At 40.6% G+C, this 27243-nt stretch overlaps 1 protein-coding gene across 4 annotated transcripts in view; it reads left to right on the top strand.

Annotated features, from left to right (window-relative positions):
• Nucleotides 1-241: 241 nt before the first annotated feature.
• Nucleotides 242-27243, top strand: part of pcdh19 (protocadherin 19) — a 51969-nt gene continuing 24967 nt past the window's right edge. The window contains exons 1-2 of one of the 4 annotated variants that reach the window (XM_056770018.1): nucleotides 242-3414; nucleotides 6040-6385. In XM_056770018.1, the coding sequence (XP_056625996.1) occupies nucleotides 1223-3414; nucleotides 6040-6385 (2538 nt within the window). In that variant the 5' untranslated portion in view covers nucleotides 242-1222. The remainder of the gene's footprint in view (nucleotides 3415-6039; nucleotides 6386-27243) is intronic. The other 3 variants (XM_056770020.1, XM_056770019.1, XM_056770021.1) reach the window with 3 other exon arrangements.

Consider the following 27243-nt stretch of genomic DNA (forward strand, 5'->3'; position numbering starts at 1 on the left):
TAAACTCAGATCATTAAACAAACAGTAACAGTGGTTATAGTTATAGATATACAACTAGCGCGGATAACATACATCGAGCGTGCATGAACTGGAGCTAGTTGGTCGAGTTTCATAGCTGTAGTGTTGCCCCACCCACAAGCAAATCCAACTCTCCAGTGTAACCTCTGATTGGCTGTGGGGATTGCGGGTCCTGAGACTGAGCGCAAGACACTGAGTTGTGCATTCGACAGTATGCGCTGAAGATGCGCGCCGTGCGTTTACATCAGCGAACCACATTTAAGAACTATATCAAGAACTGTATTTCGGTTCATCTTTAGGCTGGATATTTCAGACCGGACGACGGGGCTAGTCTAGCTGCACTTGCAAGTCCTAGATTTAACTCCATTGATATTTCCTTCGTGTTTTTATATGGATTTTGTTTCGTTCTTTCTGGACTTGGAGCAGCTGAAATACCTTCATATGATATATTTACCCTGCTGAGAGAAATCTCCGGGATCTTCAGTGGACAAGGCAGCCACCGCTTGCACGACTAGGAATATCCCTGAATTGTGGACTAAACTAGAATTAACACTGGTTCTCCACCATCTATCTAGTTCCAGAAACTGGCCGATTTTCTCGTGCTATTGCATCTCTTTTTTCAACAAGATTGGATTTTTTTGTAATTTCAGATGGATATGTGTATGGACATAAATTCGGATCAAGGAGGAGACATCCTAACTTCAGTTTATTATACGGATTGTTGGGCATGAGTGGTTCTTTAAAACCAAATTTATTCCAAGAAAACGAATGCGTGTCACGAATCATGATATCAAGAATAATCGTTTTTTGAATCGGATTCTTTCTGTCTTTCATCCACAAATTAAGGACCTTCGAGAGGACATTTACATTTGTATTCAATCTTTATTTTCTCGCAAGGACTCAAAATGGTCGGTTTACATGCCGTTTACTCTGAACTGCGTAAATGTGCATGCTGAAATTATATTCTTCGTTTAATGAAGAATTTTTATTTTATTTTTTAAATAACGCAACTGGCCTCATAAGATTTCAGTGAAGCAAATCGGAAGTTACCAGTTGCGAAATCAGTAAATCAGATGAATTTCATCACTGATATAAACATTTTCGTTCATTTTAAAGGATATCTACCAGACTGTGATTTAATTCACGTGAGTTATTTGGGCTTCTTTACGTCGTGCCGAATGTGCATATGTGTCGATGTTAATAAATGATAGCGCAAATAAGAGCGTGGACACAGACATCAACAGGTATAATGCGTTCAAAGGACATGGATTTCCTACAAATGTTCTTGTGCTTTCTTATGTGCTGGACTGGAGTCGATGCAGTTTTTAATTTGAAATATACGGTGGAAGAAGAGATGCGTCCGGGGACAAAGATCGCCAACGTGACGGCAGACGCAAAAGTTGCGGGTTTTGTACTGGGAAACCGACAGCCTTATTTGCGGGTCATATCCAATTCCGAGCCGCGATGGGTTAATCTGAGCCCCGCCGGACTGCTCATCACAAAACAAAAAATTGATCGGGACGCTGTTTGCAGACAGACACCGAAGTGTTTCATCTCTTTGGAGGTGATGTCGAACTCGATGGAGATCTGCGTGATCAAAATTGAGATTATCGACGTGAATGACAACGCGCCGCGCTTTTCTACCAACCACATTGACATAGAAATCTCAGAAAACGCTGCGCCGGGTACCAGATTTCCCCTAGAGGGGGCAAGCGATCCGGATTCGGGGAGCAACGGCATTCAAACCTATACAATTACCCCCAATGATATTTTTGGTCTTGAGATTAAAACGAGGGGAGACGGGTCCAAGATCGCAGAGCTTGTGGTAGAAAAGACTTTAGACAGAGAAACGCAGTCCCGTTACACGTTTGAACTCACCGCCGAGGATGGCGGTGACCCCCCAAAGTCTGGGACTGTGCAACTCAACATCAAAGTCATCGACTCGAATGATAACAATCCAGTGTTCGACGAGCCGGTGTACACTGTAAACGTGCTGGAGAATTCCCCCATTAACACTTTTGTCATAGACCTGAACGCCACGGATCCGGATGAAGGAACCAATGGCGAGGTGGTTTACTCGTTCATTAACTTTGTCTCCAATCTAACCAAACAGATGTTCAAAATAGACACCAAAACGGGTGTGATAACAGTAAATGGCATTTTGGACCACGAAGAATTGCACGTCCACGAAATAGATGTACAAGCCAAAGATCTGGGTCCAAACTCAATCCCAGCCCACTGCAAAGTGATTGTCAATGTAATAGACGTGAACGACAACGCACCAGAAATCAAACTTCTGTCAGAAAACAGTGAGATGGTGGAGGTGAGCGAGAACGCGCCTCTCGGATATGTAATAGCACTGGTGAGAGTCTCAGACAATGACTCGGGTGCGAATGGAAAAGTGCAGTGCAGACTGCAGGGTAATGTGCCTTTCAGGCTCAACGAATTCGAGAGCTTCTCCACCTTACTTGTTGATGGTCGTCTGGATAGAGAGCAGAGAGACATGTACAATCTGACCATTTTAGCAGAGGACAGCGGATATCCCCCGCTCAGAAGCTCAAAATCCTTCGCTGTTAAAGTAACAGATGAAAACGACAACCCACCATACTTCACCAAACCCCATTACCAAGCAATGGTTCTCGAAAACAATGTCCCAGGTGCGTTTCTCCTGGCGGTGTCCGCAAGAGACCCTGACCTGGGCATGAACGGCACAGTCTCGTACGAAATCATCAAATCGGAGGTGCGGGGGATGTCTGTGGAATCTTACGTTACAGTCAACTCCAACGGTGAAATATACGGGGTCAGGGCTTTTAATCACGAAGATACGCGGACGTTTGAGTTCAAAGTCTCAGCAAAGGACGGGGGTGACCCACCGCTGACCAGTAACGCCACCGTGCGCATCGTCGTACTGGATGTAAACGACAACACACCTGTGATGACGACCCCGCCGCTGGTGAACGGCACCGCGGAGGTATCAATTCCCAAAAACGCTGGAGTTGGTTATTTGGTTACACAAATAAAAGCCGATGACTACGACGAGGGGGAAAACGGAAGATTAACGTATTCAATTTCAGAAGGAGACATGGCATACTTTGAAATTGACCAGATAAACGGCGAGGTGCGAACCACAAAGACGTTTGGGGAAAACGCGAAACCATCCTACCAAATAACGGTGGTGGCGCACGACCACGGCCAAACTTCCTTATCCGCCTCTGCCTACATTGTCATTTATCTCTCCCCCGACATGAACACACAGGAGCAAATCGGACCCGTTAACCTCTCTCTCATTTTCATCATTGCACTGGGTTCAATTGCGGTCATTTTGTTTGTCACAATGATCTTTGTGGCAGTCAAGTGCAAAAGGGACAACAAGGAAATCCGAACGTACAACTGCAGGTACCCAAACAATTTTTGATATGTCTTTAGCGTGTAATATTGTGTGTATGATTTGAATTGTACTAGAAAGTATTTAATCTCCCGAATGCATGTAATAATTGAAACATGACAGCATGATTAATGTGAATGTTGGCTTTGCACGCGCTGTGTCCTTGTTACCTGTGCATGCGTTCATAGGCCTCGGTCTGCTTCCGCCATACACAACGACACAAATATGCGAGAATATAACAGGAGATGATTTTATTAATCTCCTCACTCTTGTCTTTCATTATGAATATACTGACAGTAATAGAACTCTTATATAAAATACAATATGACAGTTATATTAAATATTATATCTGAGATCATGTTGTTTTAAACTAAACAATACAGTCCAAAAATGTCAGCAACTCAGATAAATAAATAGCTACCAAATATTTTAAGCAAAAAATGATCATCATTATGATATAAGACATTTATTTTATGCATAAATTAGGTGCTTCTTCAAAGTGAGCAATATTATTTAAATAAAACCCATGCATCTAAGGTAAGCTTAGGCCTTTCAATTATAAACACACAGAATTTGCATGAGCTTGACATTTGCAAAAAATATTGTTGACATTTGAGGCCCACTTCAGGTCCTTACTCAAATTTGTTGGAGTAAAATATTAACTTGTTGCTCCCACATTATGGCTTTGGCAATATATTATGATTGCGATAATAGATGTCAGTTTATCATTATATCGTAGAAAGGCCATAGCTATCTAATGTTACTAGCTAAAGCAACGTTGACACTTTCTTACTATTAATTATCTACATAAAAGGCAAATCATGCAGATGTATCACTGTGTAATAGTCTTTGAGACGTGTGTGTAGAAGAATATTATTTTGTTAATCTACTGTAGAATGAACACTTATCAGTCTGTAACATTGGCCAGTGTTGATTTCCCACTGCTACATTAACACTCAAAATTTCCATATAAATTGGTTTTGCAAATTTAACCTGAAACCATTACCATATTTTCTACCTGAAATTGTTGTTGACATTTTTGTCATGCAATGCGACAGGATAATGATCCATCTTAACAAAGATGCTGAATGTAAGCGATCATCTTCAAGAAGGTAAGCCGGCTTCAATGGTCAGGCATATACAGTATCTGCCTCATCGTGATGGCAGGATAGTTAGAGATGGCCGTGTTTAGATTGCCATCATTAACATTTATTTTCCTATCCAGATAGAAACCTGACGGAGGCTTTCAGCTCTCCCAGCAGGGGGTTAGTGAGAGTGCTTGATACTCTTTTCTGCTGTGCTCACTGAATCCTTTCTGGCTCATCTGAGATTCTTTGAAATGTCTTTGCTGTGAAGACAGCCAAACATAGTATATATGACTTTATTACAGTAAAAAGTACTTTGAAAAATAATTTTAATAAAACAACAAAGGTTATACAATAACGATTTAAGTGTTTTTCCCATAATCACAGCAATACAAATATTTTAAATACGTGAATAATTTACAGATAATGATAAAAATAAAATTGTGTTTAGAAGTGTATTCGTGGCCAAACCAATTTAAATGTAATGTTTTCCTACAATGCCCAGGGCCCTGAAGAAGTAACCCCTTTGAAATCTTCACTTATTCATTGGCAGTCTACTGTGTCACTCCATTGCTTTGAGGAAAAATACAAGCTTACCGCTTCAACAATGACAGAATACTGCACTTTTCAGCCAGCTATTAGGAAAGCCTTAGACTCTCTAACTTTTTTACCGCTTTAACTCAAGGAAGGGAAAAAGCATTTTGATGCTCTGAAAAAGATAAGGTCCTGCACCGTTATAATTTTTTCTGAGCCAGAAAAAAGTAAGGAGCAGGGAGACATCGTCTGAATCCAAATGAAAACCACAGAAGAGGAGGCTTTGTTAGGTAGTGTTGTGCGGGCAGAGAGAGAGAGAGAGAGAATACCATTAAACGAAAAGCGTGCGTTAAAACGAATGCGTGCCCTTCAGAGGACATAAAACGAAATAAGTGTAAGATTGTTTCAGGCTATAATATATAATGATCCTCAAGGGGGAAAAAGAGAGGGGTCAACGGGGAATAGCTCAGACGAAGTATGTTTACTACACCAACTCTTCTCATGAGCTCTCAAGTATATGCTTAGAGTGGATATGTTGCAACCTAAGCATCCTTCAGGGCAGAATCTCCAAGTTTCTCATTTACTGTGATTAGAATCAAAACCCTCAAATTAAGTTAGTAGTAGCCACAGAGCGTTGCTCAGAGAATTGAAACTCACAACACAACTGCCAGTGGGCTTGTTTGAAGTGAGAAAGCAGACAAATGTGGGTTTCGCTTTGAATATTATTGCTTACTCTAGCTATGCTATTTAGTATGATTTGTCGCCTTGTACGCTTTTGTGGTTTGGCATGTTTGCATTGTGTATGTGCGCATGTGACAAGTTGACCCGCCGAGCATGGAAATACAAACAAATGAGGGATGTCGACTCCATTGGTGGCCGGAGGTCACTTGAATGTGGCTACTCTCTGGTGCTGCCAATGATTATGGGTCTGGAACCTAAGCCCGAGCCAGGCAGGACCTGGCCCTGGCTGTGCATTTAGTGAGGAAGGCAGAGCACTGCTTTATTGAGTCTGTTCAGTTTCTTGTACCTGCGCAGGGTGGCGGAGTACTCCTACGGCAACCAGAAGAAGTCCAGCAAGAAGAAGAAGCTGAGCAAGAACGACATCCGGCTGGTGCCGCGGGACGTGGAGGAGACGGACAAGATGAATGTGGTGAGTTGCTCGTCTCTCACCTCTTCGCTCAACTACTTCGACTACCACCAGCAGACTCTTCCACTGGGCTGCAGGCGCGCCGATAGCACCTTCCTCAACGTGGAGAACCAGAACTCCAGGAATGCTGCACCCAACCATGGCTACCACCATACCTTCACAGGGCAGGGCCCTCAGCAGCCTGACCTCATCATCAACGGCATGCCGCTGCCTGAGGTGAGATTTGCTCCAGTCTGCTCCATCCTTCAGCCTGCCATGGCTAACAGTGGCAAGGGAGGGCGGGGTCGGGGCGGCTGAGTCAACCTAGTGTAAAAGGCTAAATCTGGTTACTTGATGACTGGCATGCTTTAGAGACAGAGTGGGCAGGAATCGGGGTGCTTGCTTAGATTTTTTTGGCAGATCTTTTTTATTCTTGAAAATATGGTTTCTTCTAGCCTTTGGTGGTGCTTTCATGTTTACTGTTGTTTGTTAGTGTTGGGAACCTGATTATGGGCGATGCCTTAAAAATATAAAAGTGAGCAAACCGATGATTGGATGTTTGCCAAAGTGGATTTTTTTGTCCACCTCTGTTTTATGCTCCCTCTTGGTTTTTTTTCTAAGCAACCGTGCTGTAGCCTGAACATCTGCCAAACGCATTGACCTGGCTAATCGTCAGCTCTGCGTGTCATTTCAGGTGCAGACATTAAGAACAACTCTAGCTGAAAAACGATTTGCACTTAAGCTCTTGTTCTCTATGGGTGGTATGGGTGTTCGAGTTGCAAGCTGGTACCTCGAATGTACACTGAGCTATTTGCCATCAAATTAACTGTGTTGGAAACGTTTCAACCAATCCGTCCTTCACAATCCATAAACTGCTCTGATTGTTGGCCGGTACCAAATACACACAGTTTAATGTCAGACTGGTGCATGGAATAATAATAACAACAGTATGAAGTTTTGTATTTTTGAAGAGGACATCAAAGATTGCACAGCGACCGGCTGATCCAGCATACTGTTTGTCTAAAGATTTGCAAAACCAATAAGTCACAGTTAATATAGCACTAATATATTGAAACTGTCGCTATATCCTCAAATCGTATTCAGGATATAAAAAATCTAATTACCAGAAGTACGTATACAAGCCGGTCTGACTAAACGTAAAGCTGGATGGACAAAGGAATTATGGAGTGTAACATTGAGTGTAGAAGCTGTGCACGGTGGCATAATCCTTTAATAAAACTGCCTAAGCAGCAGGATTAAAGAACATGTATTTGTTTCGGCTGATGAAAAGACAAAGAATTAAGAGGGGTGGGGGAGTGTGATAGTACGATGAATTCGAATGCTAATCTCTGTTGTTTGACTACAGCAATAGAGCAGAGAAAGAAAGCGAGAGAGATAAAGTATATGTATGTGTTGTAATGCCTTAAGGGCCCGGCATGTTTTCTTTGCCTGATAAAGGTGTGGGTTCATTTGTATGCTGGTTTTATCATGTGTGCCGCTCAACCTGACATTGACTAACATGTTTTTGACCACGACTCTGCTTATACCCTTTCCAAGCCTCAAAAACAAACTGATTACAGTATGTCCAGATGCCTTCTCATCACAGAATACAGCGGCTCCTTTTCAACATCGCAAAAATGCTGTTGGCGTAATCACGTCTCAGTTTATATGGGCCACGATCAAATATTGCAGCTGTGAAATGACCGATAATAGCTCTGTCACGCCTTGCGAGCCCGGGCTTGGATACATTTGACTCTACAAGTCAGGGTTTCCCAGAGGTCTGGTGAGGACATAGCGGCTGGTACAGTCGTGATTAACAGTGCATCTACAACCCTAGAAATATGAAGGCCCAAAGGCGATTTCGCAGCCCTACATGATTCAAACGTCATTTTGAAATGTGGTTTGTTGGTTTATTTTCCAAACCCAGTAGGAGCATATAGGTTGAAAATGCACGTTAGAAATAGCGCCCTGGTATTTCTCCAAGGAAAGTAATATTGCATAACTTTAATTAAAATTACACACTGCCGGCTTATTGATAATGTCAATAATTTACATGAAAGTGGATGCACAGTGCTTTGTTTGAGCGATAGCTGTATGCTTTTGAAGAGCACTGTGTATTTACTTTGTACTTGGTATTTTTTTTCTGGACACACAGATACCAAATAAATATATTTTAGTAATCTAACATTGCTATGATGTTACTCATACCATGATATCAATTGTATCACACTGCACTATCCTATTAATTATACAGTAGCATTTACAAACATGAACATGATGGGCTCCAGGTGAGATCTGTTTATGACACCCTGTGACTCTCTGGAGATGCTTCTGTGCTGCCAGTCTCTGAGGAGTTGTCCACAATGTTTTCAGAAAGCTTTGTCTTTTAGAATGTGTGGAAGGCTTCGCTCCAACTGTCATAGGCCAAAATTCGTTCATGTTTTGATCTACTTTTTTGCTGGTGGTTTTGTGCTTGGAGACAGACTGTTTCCTTACTCTGTAGCTACTTAATTTTCTTATATATATATATATATAATAAATATTTTCTATTTCATTTTTCTTATGGCATATTTTCGAACACAGGGCTCATATAATAATTTAGGTTCTGCTTATCCAGATGCTAGCAGTCTGTTACAGAAGAAATTATCACATAAATCGGACTATGTTACATTTTAACATGTGATGTGGAGGAACGTTTACAGGTAAAAAGACACATGCCCTTTGGTGAATTTTAAAGTTAAAAATATAGTGTCGGTTAAACAATCAGGGCATTGTCGCACATAAAAATTACGAGTGCTTGTCGCTTTATGTGACGCCATCGTTATTCGACATCACCGCCCACCTCGACTGAGAGGATGCACTCCTATGTCATCGGACTGATTTGCCTAATCTTCACGGTACTTTAGACTGCAATGGAAGCGCAGACAGGAACAGGTCTGGGGGAAAAAATCCTGGGAAAAATTGTTCCAGCTAATTTTGGTGGAAATGAGCCACTCTGTTTCTAGCTCTCCTTCTCACTTATTAAAATAGCTTAAAAGCAATGTTGTTAGTCTCAGAATGAATATAGCTACATCATCTGTTGTTTGCAACGGATCTGCAGTCCTTAAACTTGTAGTTATTTTCTCCTTTCTCAATCAATCCCAGTGTTTCCCCTAGGTTTACAGCTTTGGGGGGGGGGTTGGTTGGGGAAAATTGACGAGAAATCATTTCCTTTTCATTCTTTATGTGCTATCTATCTATCTATCTATCTATCTATCTATCTATCTATCTATCTATCTATCTATCTATCTATCTATCTATCTATCTATCTATCTAGTCACATACATTGATTGTCTGGGAGGGTAATGCTTTGTAAAATATTTTTTTTTACATATAAATATAAATAAATGTATTTAAATCTTTTTAAAATTTACTTTGGCAAATAACCTTTGTTAAATGTATAGAAGTATTTGTTAATATTAATGGGCCAGAGCTTAAAAAAGTAAAGAACTAATAAAAGATTTATAAATACTAACAAATATATTGCTCATTCATTGTTCGTTAATGATAGTTAATACCTTTATATGATAAACTAATTTTAAATGGGCTTTTTTTGTGAGACGGTTTAATTTCTATGATGTATTTATTGGAGAATAATCCTGTCAGACGCGGACGCTGTTCTGAACATCATCACGTGCGCTGTTCTGAACGTCATCATGTGACATTCCCATACAACACGGAGCCATCTGCATAGCGTATTAAATATCTCTTGTCTTATTTAATCAGCAGATTTACAATGTCCTGACTAAAAACATTTTAAACACACATATGTAAATAGTAAGCGGCATGTAATTCATTAATATACATTTTAACCGCCATCCGGTGATGAATGGACTTTTGATGCTTGTCATGGGCAGGATGCGCAACACTTAGACTTGGAGCAGGAGAGCTACTCCGGCTGCTACTCGCAGTGGAGTGAGTTTTGCCATCTTCAGTTCCCTGTGAGCTCTTAAAAAACGCAAATATTTTCATTTGGTTTTCATCTGATTGAAGCGACATATTTCCCGCCGTGCGCTCTCTGTCCGCTAATGTTTGTTTGTGTGAGCGTGTGTGCGCACTCATTGGGATAATTGTAAACGCGCAAACACAGACAGAAAAGACATGCCATCGTGGAAATAAGATAAATAACATATTACTTAAGGGTTATTTAGTTTGTTTAATAAAATAACAAATTGTTATCTGGCGCTATAAAGAAAATCAAATCAAATTTACTTGACGTCCAAGGGTGGCGGGGCGAGCAGTTAGGAGGGCGGGGCGCCCCCCTTATATAATGGTAGGGGAAACACTGAATCCTTTTTTCTTAAATCATTATTTTACCTGTTGTGTTCGGGTTTTTTGTTTCTCTGACTTTCATCAGACTAAGCCAATTAATCACGTAAATCCCATACACGATAAGGTAAAGGCCACAGCAGGCTTGCTCCCTGAAGGGCTTTTAGAACAAGCTCCATTGAACTAGGCTGCTGTGATGGAGAACTTTGATGTAGACAGTTCAATTAGATGGGGAATTAATAATAGAAAGAAAGACAGACAGACCGAAAGACAAACAGACACTTTTCTAAGACTGCCAACTCCAACTTTTTTTATCAACTCAAGCATGCATGTTCTTTTTGCAGTTTTTGTGCCAAAGAGCAAAATAGACAGTACGAGAGATAGAGCGGGAAGAAAAGGGATGAGAGAGACTCATCTTATCTCAAGTACATCGCTATGCATTCTGATTGGATTCTGGCAGATGAAGATGGGAATTTTCAAAGAAGGTTATATTTATAAACCATAGACTTGCTGGCACTCTGCCTTCAAGAGTCGCCTACTAACACGAACATTTCAGGAACTACTAAAAGGACTGCAGTCCCATTAAAGTAGGAACATTCAAGTGAGACACTATTAGTGCAATATAGTCAAGCAAACTCATTCTCTAGTAACCATTATATTGTAGGTAGAAAATGAGGCATAATGGAAAAAGCGTAATGCTGCTTGTAACATATTCACATCAGCTTTCATTTGCTGTCTGAATTCAAATATATGAGACAAAAAGCTGAGAACATGATTTTCTCAGTCAGACAGAAAAAGAAAAACAGATTCACGTACTGTGACAGCATTTCTTGATCTTATAGTGAGATCACAAATGCAAGACAAATTGCATTTTCCATTTAAAATCGTTGTTGTATACTTGCTCAGTCTGGTTCTGTGTGTCCCCTTTTCTACGGCTAAAAAGATTGCAGTACAATTCAAGCGTCTCTACTCTCATCTCAGTTGTCCCCAAAGCAGCCTGAAAAGAGATCACAGGATTTATTGAGTTTAGGGTTGGGCCGATAGACAATGACATCATCCATGGCCAATGGCTGACAGCCATCACGTTATTGGGCCGCATCGTGATTCCCCTGAATGACGCAGCTTTTGTCATCAGGAGTGATTGTGGTCGTCCGCACATCCCATCCCAATACGCGTTAAGCATATTCCCAAGACAAATATTGACAGCTGACTGAGCCGAGTCCACACTATGACATTCTGTGTAAACCTGTAAATGACGACATGAACTGTGCGCATCCACGATGGGAGTGGGTAACATCAGTTACCCGCGCTGTTGACTAATCAAATGCCTATACGGGTGGGCTCAAAATCTCGTCCTACTTGTCTTTCCAAATGAAATAACAACTGGAAGAAATTCCAAATTTGCAAGTCGTACATGTGCAAATACTTGTAAAAATGCTCACGCTGTCTTAATAATTTCGCGCAAAATGCGATTTGGGCAGTCTGAAGCACATATATAATTGTTTTTAATGTTTTGGCAGATGGCCATCTAGCAAACTGATACGATGTTATTGTCCATCGCGATGTTTCACTGTATGCATGCTCGATGCCAATTTGGTAGACAGTAACTGAGTTAATCAGTTCTTAAATTCAACATGCTGTATATGAGTAATTTCAATATGTGTATATGAGTAGTTCATAGACTAAAATGCTAATTCTTACAGTGTGCCGGCAAATTTTTTGAAAAAATCTAATAATGAAGATAAATCTCTCTTATGCTATTTTATATGATAAAAATAAATATTAATAATATAAAACAATGTACTATTAACAGTTTGCTTTATTTTGCTGTGTCACACTATATGACCCGCGATTTATTCGTCAACTAACATGCGTATGATTATTTTAAACAAGTTCCTTTTAAAAAAAACTCACAAACAATTGATTTGAAACAAATGAAAAGCATTTCTGAAAAAAATCATGCCTGTTACATAACCTACAAAGCTGTACTTGGATTGATTTTTTAGAATGGTTACGTCTATGTTTTCCCTTTTCAGTCCCCTGTACACAATTGAGTGAACATTGTAGCCCTTAGGTTATAGAAAAGCGGCACCTCATTTACACTTGGACCTTTAAAAAATTACTTTGTTTTCGACTCTCTTTTCACTAAAAAACAGATGGAGAAGAACAACAACTTTTTTCACACTTTTTAAAGTAACACTTAATGTGTGATATCGCTTAGATCAGGGCGGCAAGATGGAACCTGTGAAAAGGACTTCTGATGGAACAGTAGCTGGCCGGATACAGATACAGTTGAGACCCACAAGAGAGGAAAATAACTTTATAAATGATTTTCCCTCTCTCTTAGCCTCATCTCTCATTAACACAGATTTAGCTGCCAGCGCTGAAAATGCCTGTGGTTAAATTAATAGGATGGGAAAGGTCGGCCTACATTCTCTAACACAAGGCATACAGGCATTGCCACAGGGAATGTAGAACAGACAACTTTCTACACAATACTTGTGAATCTGTTTAATTATATATACAGAATAATGGGCAAGGCACAGGATTGTTTGCTTATTTTAGCTACCAAATGATCTACAATCTTCACAGTTGCATGTCTAGTGCATGGACCTGAACAAATCGAGAACTCCAAAAATACACAAAAATCCTTGTGGGTGGAAATCAGACTAGTGGATTGTGAGTATATGTGCACGTACGAAATGTGATTTAGTAGAACAGATGTCCTTCCAAATATTTTGATACCTACTTGCCAATTACAATACCGAGGGATCTGCACACACACAGACCTTTTAGGGAAATTAAATAGCTATTTAATGTTTATTTACGTTCAATGAATTTCCCAAAGCACAGTAAAACATAACAATATACATTGTGAATGGCCAGACGTTTGTAATTCTTTATCGTTTGAGGGCCGGTCATTCCGGATGTTAACAGGATGTTCCCTGACCCCAGTTAAAGGATACAAAAGCATTTAGGGAAGCGCCTGTGGAATTATTATTAGAGAAAAAATAGCTATTAGAAAAAATGTTCGTCAGGCTGAAACCACAGGCAAACACAGAGCGACCTTTTGAAATGGCCAAACTGAATAAATTTATTCTTTTTCTGAGTGCCAGAGACTTCATGTATGATCATAAATTGGATCTATACAAGATGGAAAGACACAAAGTTAACCATAACAGTGTCAAGCCCATTTTATGTCCAGTGATCTAGAAAAACAACGGCCTTGGTTTCTTGCAACATAGGACTTTTTGTTGTTGTTGATTTTTGCGGCTTAGTTTTTGGCACCTTTATTTTTTACAGATTAATATCAGAGAATGTAATTGTTTATGTATCGACCCTCACCTGCCTCACTTTTCCACATTTAATACAAACTTTTGATGTATCGAGTCAATTACGTATCAAGAACTTGCCCTTATTACTTGCCTCTGCTCTTTTGATATTTATGAAAGGGGAAAAAAAATCCTTCTTGAGAGAATGTGAACGAAAATTGGACCATATATCTGCCGAGATTAATTTCTCTGTGCACTGGCTTTACAAGAGTAAGAATAACCAGTCCCTTTGTGGGTCCATTGGCAACTGTGTTATTTGTCTAGGTAGGCAGGCTGTGCTGAGTGTGTGGTGAGGTGGCTTAATGAACAGTGAGATTGTTGGCAGGCAGGCCGGCTGTATAGCAGTATTGCTGAGAAAACAGCAGGCCAACATAATTGTGCATTGTTCAGCCATAGAACAGGAGGCAGAGCATGTAATGAGCTGTAGCAACCGTTTGCTTCTTTCCTAATGGGCTATGACCAGGTTCATCCTTCCAGGGGCCCAAGCCACTCCAATCATCGTGGTCGCCCGTTCCCCTTCGTTTTTGTTTCCAAGCCCCTCGCATCCCATCATTCTCTTTTTAGCTGTGCTCATTGTCATGCCTTTAACATGCAACCGAACAGGTCCATAACAAATTCAAGTTAAGTGAGGACATACTAGCAAAATATGCTTTGAGAATTTAATACTGTTTTGCATTTTGATTGCTAAGGCCGAATAAAGGGGATTGGAGTTGGCCGACTTTTACGATATGCTGTTTCGGGAGGTTACCTGAAAACCTGCATGTCAAAACAGCTTGAAAACCCAACAGACCGCCAATGAATACCAGCCAGCCCCTGCAACAGAAAACATAAAAATGATTTTAAGCTGCCCTCTTTTGGAGACACAATAGAGGATTGCTTTGACTCTCTCATCACGTCCAACGTTTGATGTCCTGCAGCCAGAGAGCCAAAGTTAATGTATGAGATCAGTGTGTTCTGATTTGCTGCTCTGTTTCTAGGCGCTGCGCTCTCAGCAGGGGTTGCGGCCTCCCTAACCACATTCTGACAAGACAGCTGTTCCGAAAGAGAGGGAGACGAGAATGTGCAAGACTGGAATAGTGGAGGGTTGAAGCATTTCGCTCCTTAGCTGTAATGATAAGGATGTAATTTGTCCTTGAGCTGCACGGGTGCGCTACGACACGTTCGCCCCCTTACCAAACTTTTGAGACGTCGTTAGCCTAAAGCCAACCGACAGAGTGACGAAACCCCTTGCGAACCCTTTTCTAAAGACACGCCCAAAACGCTGCAAGTTGATTTGTCACAAATAAGGCTGGAGGGGGTAATGGTGAGGGCTGTTATTCCCCCTCGGTCTCTTGTTTATTATGTCTTGGGTGTTTCATATAACAAATGGGGAGCGACAGTTTTCTCTCAGGGGTTCTTAGTTTCTCCCTACAGAGCGTGATTAATTGTTATTGTGGTCTATTTTTATGTCGTGTCCTGAAATACAAAGGTGCAGGTAGGTTGACAATGTAGCTCCAGGCTCTCGATGACAGTGTTTGCTTTATGGTATTTTCATATTTTATGGCCCCTGCTGATTTAGTTACTTCAAAACATTGCTTGCCATTAGATAGAACACAGGTACTGTCGGTCCGGTGCGTGTTTTATAGATGGACTAATGCACTGCAGACAAGCGAGGCTGACAGATTAGAGAGACTCTTCATCTCGTGTCTTAAAATGATTACTCAGCAGGCTTAAGACCAGATTTGGCCTTGTTGTGCCTAAGACAACAGGCAGGATCTGTCATTCACTGTAGCCCAGAGGCATGTCTGGGGTTTAGCTGCTAGAAGAACCAGGCAGCTAGAAGGTGAACGTGAGAGTGTGGACAGACAATAACAAGAGTCCAGGCAGACAGACGTTACCTGGGAGCCTAAGGTCTTGCTTATTGAGCTGGACAGTCAGAGACAGGGAGAGATAGTGTTTCTAATTATAACGCTCAAGTCACAGTGCTGTGGTGGGCTCCAGCTTGCATGAGCAACTGCAGACAGCTGACTTTTGGTTTAATTTTAAAGACTACCAATAATCCATACTAAATCTCTTAAAGCTGCAGCTTCCCCTCAGTCGGATTAAGGGGCAGTCTTAAAAGGATAAGAGATGCTTATCACTGCTTCCCTCAACATTTCCTGGTGACTTTCTCAAAAAAAGAAATGTAAATAACTTATGGGTAGCATGTAGATATCATATGGATAACTATGTAGGTCTGTTAAATCTATTAATCGTGATTAATCAATTCCAAAAAACGTATGTGTGTTATATATGTGCATATGCCTTAAACATACTTTAGATACATGTATAATATACATGGCACAAAAACATATTTTATAAACATGGCACATATCTGTCTGTCCGTCCGTTAGTCCATATATATAATATAGTGTCACTTGCAATAATTAAATAAAGATGAACACATTTCGATTTTGAGTCACTCTTGAATTCACTTTATGAGTCACTATTTAGGCATACATATTTCATTTTTTTAACTCCAAATGTAATGTATGATCATAAGTCATATATTAATTTCTAAATTGCAAAATAATAAACATTCTTGTGTGATTTCAACTCTTATGACCATTTTAAAGCCCACATATGAATTTCTAAATAGTACAGCAACAAAGCTACATGAAAAATGCCACAGTTTGCAGCATGCAAGTTTTGTTAAATTATCCTTTTCATAACTCGAGTCTTCACATACACGCCACCACTCCTTGTTCAGCTCACTCTGTGTAAATACGCCTGTAGATATTTGTTATTTTATTCCAGGAAGTGGATTGACATGAACGAATCTCGTCCTTTGAATTATGAAGATGTAGAACCTTTTCGTTTTTCACTTTGAATTCAATCCTTGTTCATGAAGACGGATGAAAGTTCTATTTGCTCGCTTCATATAACGCCGTAAAACAAATGTTTGTAAAGTGGCTAACTGGAAGTTGAAGAATAAAGGCTGCTTTTGTTATTACTTGAATGATTTATTTATTTCTTGTTGCGAGGCATAAAAAGAAGTTACGATACCGCCTTGCAAATTGGGCCTGTTTGTTTAGGGCATCGTTAATGAAGTGTTACTTTCTTCTGTTTTGTTTTTGGCTGTCTGACTGTCAGGGCTGCTAGGGGAACAAGCATTAATCCAGCATACGTGTTGTTTGAAAGTGCATGAAAGTGAGAGCCATGTGTCTCGTGGGGGTGAAAAACAAGAGAAATAGGTCTCCGCAGGGGGAGAGCTGAGGCAAAGACAAAGACAGCTAATCCTTTTTTTGGTGCAGAGGGAAAGTATCCAGTGGGAGACGGTCACTTGGGGAGCAATGCAAAAATAGAGGTGCGTGTGTGTAGTTTCTTGTTTACAAGGTGACACCTTTTTAACCTCCTATTAACTGCATGCTTCTGAGAGCACCTGTTCTCCGCCGGGAGAAAGTAACGTCACTCGATGCTCTCCTTTTGAATTCCCAATAAAGTCATCAAGTTATTTTCTGACCAAGGCTGACAAAAAAGTACTCCATATGAATAGAAACTTTTTTCAGCACAGTAGGGCCAAAAGAGATTTGTATTGTACATAATGGTCAAATGATTGATAGAGGTATTTAATTGACACAATTATTTTGCAAAAAAAGACAAGGAGCCACATATCAGGGAATATCGGTTTTATTTGAATATACAAAAAAAAGCATAGTTATAGCAGAATGTGTGATATTTTGTGCAAACCTCCCGGGAATTCTTTCTAAAGCCGAGCTTCATACTCCAAGCACAACTATGCATCACGCATTCAACAAATTTAATACATTTTTAATATTGTGTTTGTATAAAAAAGGGCAAGGATGTCAATCACATTTGGCCTGTTTTGATAGGATGTTGGCGCAAATAAAGACAAATGTTCTTTCTCTTTATAGTCCGGACCGCCCCTTTGTTTTATTTTTGGCTGACCTCAGCTCTTGTCTCACTTATGATCTCTATTAGAGGGCCTGTTAACCCGGACAGTCATTATGTCACATTTTTCCCGAGCGACTGTTTGGCAGTCTTGCCAGGTTTGTTAAACCACAGTCTAAGTATGGGCACTATTATGGTGAACAGGTGATAATTAAAATGAGAATGTTACAAATTAGGATTCTATTAATTAAAACGTAAAAAATCAGCTTGACTTATTAGTTAAATCTGAAATGTATCTGCTGGCATAAATAGTCTGTTTTCATATAAAACAAACAGTCAAAGGGATAAAAAGGCTTTCTGAAAATAATTACCTGGGCACAGGCTACTGAAATATCCGTCAGACGTCTCTCGACGTTACAATGGCATTTTAAAGGCTCATTTTCAAAAAAAGTCTTAAATTGCTTAATAATCTAGAGCTCGGGACCCCAGGTGTCAGATTTTCTCTGTTTTTGCTAATCAGGGGAAGTGCTATTTTTCATAGCTTGAGCTGAACAAAATTGGAGCTGTTGGAGAACTCTTAGCTTGGCATTATTCTCGTGTAATGAGTGTAAGAGAGCCCAATTATTCCACTTGCCATCAAAACAGAGGAAGATTAACTCCTCTCCACTTTGACACTATCCTACAGTACTAGCTTTTTATAGTCGCTCACACACTCTGTCTTTGCGGCACTGATTGTGTTCTTTTTTCGAAGCTGTGCCGTATGCGTGTGTGTGGCTGCGCTATACTTGTCTTTCCATAAAAAGGCCTGTTTCAGTACATGCTGGCTTTATTAACAAGCCTGTCAGCTGAACAAACACAAACAAAGAGCTCAAAGTAATATTCTTTCTCAGACAAAATGCCCAGATCTTTCTCGAAAAGTGGCATTAAACTCAAGATACAGCTGAACTCTGCGTATAGAGAGGAGACCATTTCCGCCCGTGCATAGCTTGAATCCCTGTTAAGTATTGGCTATTGAAGTTTAAATTGTCAGACTGCAGAGGGATTTCCACGTTGCTTTTGAAAAATATCTTGAAGATTTAATGGAAAGGCCACAGTTGGAGCCCTCTGAATAAATGAAAAGAGTCCAGCGCTGTGGGATATCAGTTTGTTATCATCCTGCGAGGAATGAAATTGGCTGCTAATCAGGACGAGCGGAATAAAAGCAGATGAATAAAATTAGTCGCCACTGCACTGAGACAAAGCCCAACTCTCTCAATCTGCATCTGAACAGAAGCACAGTCAGCCTTAAGAAATGTCGGGCACTGATAACTGCGAAAGACACGGCCGCACACCCACACGCACATGTACACAAACGCGCCCAGAAGCCTTTGATAAGACGCAATTATGTCGCGTTGTTTACAGCGGCAGAACAAAAGGACTTCAGCTTTTTATTTAAATGAAGTCACGGTGAAAAGAGCGCGACACAAGGTGTTTTATTACAGGAAACGCTTCATTGTGCAAAGGCAGAGCGCGGACGGGTGCGGCACCAAATAAGAATGCAATCTTTATCTCCGTGACTGCAGATGTGTGAAGCGCCAAGACCACCGTCTCTGCGGACGGCCGATGTACCGGCCGTATGTTGTTTTTTCCACGACCCCTCCCCCTTAAACCTGTTTGCCCCTAAATACTATCTAATACAAATTAAATTAAAGAAAGTCAGCACAGATAATCCTGGTGTGTTTCAGCTGGCGCGGTGGCGTGGGGTCAAGCCCGCAGCATCTGGCCCTCCTCGCCACAACAAGCCCACAAGCTGCTCCGCTCTCTCTGGGAACCCGAGCAGAGCTGCACCCCTACTGGCCTACTTTTGAGCGTGTGCGTGCATGCGTGTGGTTGAGCCCGGGATGTGGGAATGTAAAACAAGGGTGTGAGCCTGTCAGCATTCATGTAAGGTGTGTTTGTGCTTATGTGGATATATTTGTTTGGACAGTGTTAAAGAAGTGTAGGGAAGGGTGTTAAGTAATAGTCGTGAGCGTTGAGGGGTTTTGAAGCTAATGGTTAATTAAAAATCTCAAGAAATGCATGCTGGGATTAGCTATCGGCAGTCCCTCTTGTAACGGGCGGTGAGGGGACGCTGTCACGCAGGGTTGATGGAAGACTGTCAGAGCACTGATTAACATCTGCTCATCTGTCTACACATGAGCCAGTGACGTGCTTCGAAGTAAAGCGTCCTGATGCTGACAGCTGCTGAAAAAGGCCATTTCAGATATTAGGAGCAGATGTGTCCGGCGTGTCTAAATCTGAATGTTACCTACTATTACAGGACTGCATCGCGAATGTGCTGATTGGGTCAACCTTGTTATGATTACAGTGGAGCTTTTATCTGCCCATCTGTCTAGCCGGGCATTGTGGGAGTTCCTAGGCACTATTATTATCTGTGATAAAAAATACAGTGCTTTACATATTTGTAAGACCACCCAAGGTAAGGTTTGTCCCCTAAACTAACAAAAACATTTTTTTTTTATGTGTTTGTAATGGTTTATACACCAGTATGTGTAGGCTCTTTAGTCACAATAGTATTTCTGAATTTACTTTTTTACAAGAAAGGAAGAAAAAATAGTAACTTTATTTGTTTATATAGATCCCCATTTACAGAATTGAAGTCATTTGAAAAAAAAAAATAGTATGCTTGCTGAATTTCTGACTTGCAGACTCTTTATGTTTATATAGAATTATATAAAAAAAAATGAAAAACGCAAGATTATTTAGTTGATGCCGTTATTTGCATAGTAAATGACAAAATTGTTTTTATGATTTTGACAGATTCTTAAAGTATTTTTTGTTTTTTCTTTATTATGATCAGCATTGTGTATTTATTATATAGTATATTAGTGGAAATAAAATGAAAAGGTGTTGCTATGCAGTAGCTAGCTTGGTCTGGGTGGTTTCCAAGTCACAAATTTACTTCCAAATATCTGAAATGTTCTTGTCATTAGATATAGTTCTGTTGTAATATGAGCCTGTTGTTTTTGTACGCTATTGATCATCCGTCAAGCAAACATCATATGTCTGATCATTTAGAAAAGTAATAACCCGTCTATTCTCCATAAGCCACATTATTTGAGGTAACTATAATGTACTCACAGACAAACAAACATTGTTTGTTTGGGTAAGTGGGGGAGGTTGGCGGGATTAGATGATGAACTTCCTCCTGTACCCTACAGCACGGCTTCCCGTTTGCAGAAGCCCCGGCGCTGCTGCGTTTCCACGCACTCCGTCTCATCTGTTCAGCATGTCAATAAAGGGATGTCAATAAGGAGGCCGACTCAATCAATTTTAGAGAGGGGTAAAGAGAGAGAGAGGAAGAGAAAGTGCACTCGAGATAGGGAGAGACAGGAAGTATATTCGGAGAGACTCCGAGTCTGTAATGTGCTGCTGCACATTTTCATCCATAAAAAAGTACCTGGATAGATGCCTTTGTGCGTTGTCATCGTGAAAAGAGACGTCACGCTTTCAGCGGGAGAGGTGAATGCGAGGGGAGGGTCTGTTAGACATCCCGGCCGCGATGAGAGATATTTGGGAGAACATAGCTCAAGATGCCATGGCATTATTTCGGATCAAAGTGTCAAGCGACTATATGATGTACACTCATAACAAAAGCAGAATCCGGAATGGATGAGTCGGCGCTCCCTGCTGAAGCCCAGTGCTGGATATTACAACGATGTAAAGGTGTTCGCATCGCTCATCCGAGCCTGCCGAATGCGCCTCTGCATGTGTTAGTGACTGCGTATCTATGAGAGAAAGATGCATGACTGTGGTGCAAAATGGTACTCATCCAGAGCTGTGAATCTAACTGGCGAAGAAGTGTTTACTTTCTTCAGCATGCTGTCTGTAGGTTCAACAGTGGAGCTGGAGCAGTTTGGCATGTGTCTGAGCATTCTAAACACATCAGAGAAGGTGCTAAGATGTTTTTAAGTGCGTTCTGAACGTTGCTGAGACAAATCAAACAAGAAAACCCTGGTTTCTCATCTGGTTTCTAGCTATAGTTTGGGTCGCTTTCTTTCATTTTATTTCTTAATTTAAGTGTTTTTCCTCTATTGTTCATCATCCCCCAAATTAAAATTGAATGTCCAAAAAAAGCAAACGCTCCTCTGCTTAACAAACCACATGATCTAAGGTGTTACTCATACATTGGGATACGATTAATATTAAGGCTTTTGAGATTTGTTTAAATTAGATGATTAATAGAAATAACACTTTATACAACATATAATAATAATAGAGAGAAATAAGAAAAGGGAAGCCAAAGTGCACAGCCTGTTTGCCCCATGCGACGCCAGGTGGTTGTAGGGAAACTTTTGAATAAGGGGGTGTGAATGCCTGTAGTCCAGGTTTTGAAGAATAAAATCCCATGAGATGGACTTGAATAAGTTGATACCATTTATGTTTCATTAGGTGAGGGGCTGAATTGTGCTTCGAAAAAAAATAGCCACCCAACCACACACACAAACCTTCTTTTGTGTTTGTTTCTGACCAGTCTGCTTCCTGTAAAACATCCAAGCAGATGAATCTATATAACACACACACACAATGTGGCTTGACAGAGATATTGTAACGTCGAAACAGCTATTTATAGTGGACAAAGTATCTGATCCATTTCCAAACACCACAAAGGCCAAGAAATATCACAAGTTGACAAAGACACACACACACATACAGAGAATTAGAGATGGACTGTTACTGTAATACATTAACCATGTTTTAGTGAACACGCCTGTACGACCCTCTTTGCTGGAATGCAGATAAGCATGACAGAATGGGCTTTTAAATATTTGCATCACGCTAAAAGGCAAGGAGCTTTGACATAGGATGACCTTATGAATTATTGAAACAGATGCTATTAATGTATGCATAATTAATTACTTATAAACTGAATGCGAGTGGATGTAACATATACGTCTTATATGGGATCAAACAAAAGAACATTTTCTTGCTTTCTCTCTGTTTTTATGATGCAGCTGTTGTTAGGGGAAATACCAGTGTCTGCTTTTCTAGCTTTTTTTTAGTTGTATGTGATTGTTTTACGTAAAAGAAATATAGCTACTAGAGTCCGCAGGGAAAGAAACCATGAGCGAATAAAGTAGGGAAGTGTGTTGTGTTTACTCATTTGTAACACACTGTTTTATCCCCATGGAGTTTTTGCTTTAGTTAGTGGAATAATGTGAAGCTGGCTAGCCATATAATATAGGTTTCCCTTGTTGTTTTTAAAAATTTACATCACATGACTTGGCCAATAATAAAGTAAACAATAATAATAATCAACTTTGATTTAATTTAAAGTCATAATTATTCATACTGTGAAAAATTATGAGGGGAGAAATAAAGCTGAATGTGTCCAAAATACCCAGCCGAGATATTTATTGACACATCACAAAATAAATGATTAAAAATGTGTTCCACTTGTTTATTGTGTTAAGACATCATTATTGATGTTAATTTAATTTTATAGCTATTCTTAACTGTGATGATTATGTATACTAAGATTTTTTCAATGAATCGGTTCACTTGCCATGTATAGGTGGCATTTTGAACCTTTACTAAAAATGGTACAAAAACAGACATAAATGAAAAATGCCGTTGATTATGAATTACTTCAGGGAGCAAATAAATAAAAAATTGACAGCACTTGACTTTTTTAATATGAGGCCAGTATAAATCTTAATCATCTATCAAACATTCACCCCTGAAAATGGTTTCCTTTCATACAATAAGATGAATACGCAATGGTGCAAATTGAGTCCAGTGTGAATTGACGGGTGATGAAGTGGAAAGATCTCGAGGATCTGGCAGCTTATTTGTCACATGGGCTCCTGTTGCGATTGAAATTTTATAATTTGTGTTTGTAGGTAGCCGGCCGCAATTAAACGTCAACGAATCCTCATATTCATCACGCCCGCTGTCGAAGTGGCAAAAATAGAAACGTAATTTCATCCTGATGCCAAGAACGAGCCCGAGGCGCTCTTTCACCTTCTTCATACTGTAGAGCCTCCCCTAGGGCTCACACGGTTTGGAAGAGAAGGGGAAATCTATAATCTAGCAGATGGCAGAGGATCTATGGGAAATTCTATAATCAGGGGTTGGCAACCTAACACCGGGCTGAGGAGAGTTTCCACCCGTTGTGATGTGTTTCTCTGAGCTGGTGAGGGAAGTATAAATCCACTCCTACCAGGTGCTTCACTCCACAGAGGAGAGGGAGCCATGGTGGTCTCTTCCTGTTGTCAAGGGTGCCACACAGAGCACTGACTCAGCGAGACGAGATGAAGAGATGTCAAAGAGCGACAGATTGGACTGGGGTGGGGTGAAACGAGAAGGCTTGCCGCAGTTTTGAGAGGGTGGGAAGCTAAAAAGAATGAAAATAAAAATTAAAGAAGGTCTGCATGTTGGATAAGGAATAAAGAGAGTTTGTGAGAGGAAAGAAATGGATCAGTGATGGCTGGGAAGAGCAACGTCATGTTGAGATTAGCTTGTGTAGGAGTGTTATATGCTAGTGAAACTCTGCAGCTCAGACACACACTGGCACACAATTCCTTCGCACTACATTTGTACACATATAGACATTTCCTAAGCCTCGGTAAAAAATGCAACCGTCACTACAGGCTCATTTCTGCTACTAGTACTAAACCCAGCCCAACAAAGCCTGTCTGCCTTCTTCCGTTTTTTACAAGAAATAGTTACGAACTACTTTACCTCATTTTAACTTCTCTGTATGCTCCTGTGAATGTAGGTAGATAAACAACAAGACTCATTAAAAGTACTGATTTCCTCCCAGCAGCCTCGAGACTGTGTAAATAAGCCTCAAGATGTCTGAAGAATAAGCTTCCAAATAACGGTGAGCATCAAATTGCCATCAAGCTGAACAAATGGAAATGTTTTATTCGATTTGAGGACCTTTTTATTTCCAATGTCTCTGGGTACTGAGATATTTAAAGCGATAGTGCTCCCAAATGAAATCATTTAATCACGTTTAGTGTCATTTCAAACCGGAGATGCCTGGAGTTATCTAACAAAATCCTTTTTTTTGCTACACATTAAGGTACATGGTGACCACAGCTGTGCATGGTCTACATCCACTTTCAAACATTAAAAAGACTCTTTCTGCTACAAATAGAATAAAACAAGAGTCAGTAAAAATATTTTTTTGGGTAAACTATACCTTTAATGCGTCTTTCGTTTTTGTATTAAGCAGAAGTATAGTGAAAACACGCTTTCGTTCTCTGACTTTGACATTAGGAGCACAGCAGTGAACTGGGAGCTGCTTAATGTGCAGAACACGTTTAAAGTTAAAGAAGACCTTACATCTTAATTTAACTGTTTTGGTTCCAGAAATGAATTAAACGCAGATTTAATAGTAATATAATGTATGGCGGTCCAAAGAAGGGTGGAGTCTGATGATTGTTACTTGCTATTATAGCGTGCATAACAGCAATTAGATTAGTGCAGAACGCCCTCCATGTGTAAATGCAAGCACAACTGCACGGCCTGATGCACAAACCTCAAAACAGATTAAACATGAATTACCTCGCTTGCGTGACAAGTGCGTTATTTTATTCTTTGCCACTCTGAGAACTCCTGCATGATGCATCTGCCCCGTACAATGAACACTCTCTCACATCCGGAGTACGCAACCGATGGTCACGCTGGGAAGAAGGCAAATCAAATCTCACAGCAGCAACTAAGCGAGGAGATTGCTTTTCCTCTCCGCCGGATGAAGTTGGAGGAGTTTTGGTGGAGCGGGTCGCCGAGGTTAGGGGCAGCAGGTTGCAGAGAAAAGAAGAGAGAGAAATGAGGTTAGAGAACCTAGCTAGGGTCTTGCTTAGCCGGGTAGAGGTCTCACTTACAGCCCTCTTTCTATTACTCGCCTCCTCTGCCCTTCCGCCTTCACTCACAGAGCTCTTAGGGTGCGATTTAGCCCGCCGGACCCTCAAGTATGTGGGAAGAAACAGAACAATAATTACGGGTATAGGGTAACTCCGGCCGCCAAACTGGGGCCGCTTGGATCACAACAACACATTGTAGAACCTGATTAAGTAGCCATTTGTGGCAGCCTAGCTGTAGTTTAAGCATCCCTCATCTCTGAGCCTGAAACCCGACCTCTGGGAAAGAAATATTGATAGCCCCTGTGATTTGATGGCGGTTAGCGGCGTAGGCATATGCAGTACATTACTTTACAGGAATAATGCCACTAATGCATGAAAGCTCTCTGGTATAAAGACCTTAGAGGGTCAAGGGCACCTCCTGAACGCCCTCTGGTCCTCAACTTGAATTAATGATAATACAAAAAAAAGCAATGCACAATGGAACTGATATGCTTTTTGTTGAAGCACACCAATTATGCCAAACCATTAGTGAATCATCACTACACATCAATAGACGCTTTTGTTGTTGAATATTAGCACTTATCTATCACATTCTTTAAAGAACGCGTGGATACGTGCTCGAATACGGCGCAGGACTGGATTTCAAAATCTCCAGCAGCGACCGTCTCTGCGGAACAGCCGCCGCATTTGCATAACTGAAGCTATTACTCCAATTAGCCCACTCTGATATAAGCAGAGAGATCAAAATGTCAACAGAAGGAAAACGGCTGAGATGACTGAGCCCGCATCGTCGATAGCAGCTCTACTCGTAAAAGGGTCATGGATCTGTGACTCGTGACGGCGTTTCAACAGGGCTCTCATTTGTTTTAAGAGTCAAATCTAAAGGGAAGGCAGAGCGATGAGAAGTACAGTCCCGAATCTCACTCTCCCAGCAGAGCCCAGCCTAACGCAGAGCCCGCCATTCAAAACCAATTATGGGCCAGCCACGCAGAGCACATCATTCGGAAATTTGTATACTGTCTTTTTTAATGAAGTTTGCCCCTTGTTACGCGGCACATAGCTGTTCATTAGTCTTTTTGAGGATGACCGCGGAGATGGAAAGGCGCTGTAATGAGCTCTCCCAGGGAATTAAAGTAGAACACAGGTGGCATAAAAACAAGTTTCTCTGCACATATATACAAACATGTACATGCCCGGTTAGAGTGCCGAAATAACTGTCCATGCCCGTTTACTTTGATATTAATGGAGTCAAGCCGGACGAGAAGAAAGACGCAAATATCGAGCTCGTGAGCCGCGACGACAACAAACAAGAGTATGTTCCAAATTGCCGTCTGCTAATATAATGTTAATTAAAATGGCTTTTTACAAATTATCTCCTTGATTACAATGACTTAAGGTTTAATTAGAGCCAAACACCCACACCAACGAGAACATAAACGCGTCGCACACAAAAACTGAGCGTTAACCTTCATTGGGCCCAGATTTCAGTTGCCCAAAGATCTCAATTAGATGCCTGGTCGGCCGTCACTTGTAATTAAAATATTATCATGCATGGAGGCAATTAGGTTGTGTAGAGGTAAGACGGTACAGAAGACATTGTGGTGTTGTGATTGACCTGAAGTGGACATAACCTGTGTATCGACTAATGTAAGACACAGACTGTGAAGAGAGATAAAAAATACCATATTTCTCAACTTAAAGCTGCAATCCATACATGTTTTATATAGAAATA

Source organism: Triplophysa dalaica, chromosome 16 (genome assembly GCF_015846415.1).
Source record: "Triplophysa dalaica isolate WHDGS20190420 chromosome 16, ASM1584641v1, whole genome shotgun sequence".
Taxonomy (NCBI): domain Eukaryota; kingdom Metazoa; phylum Chordata; class Actinopteri; order Cypriniformes; family Nemacheilidae; genus Triplophysa; species Triplophysa dalaica.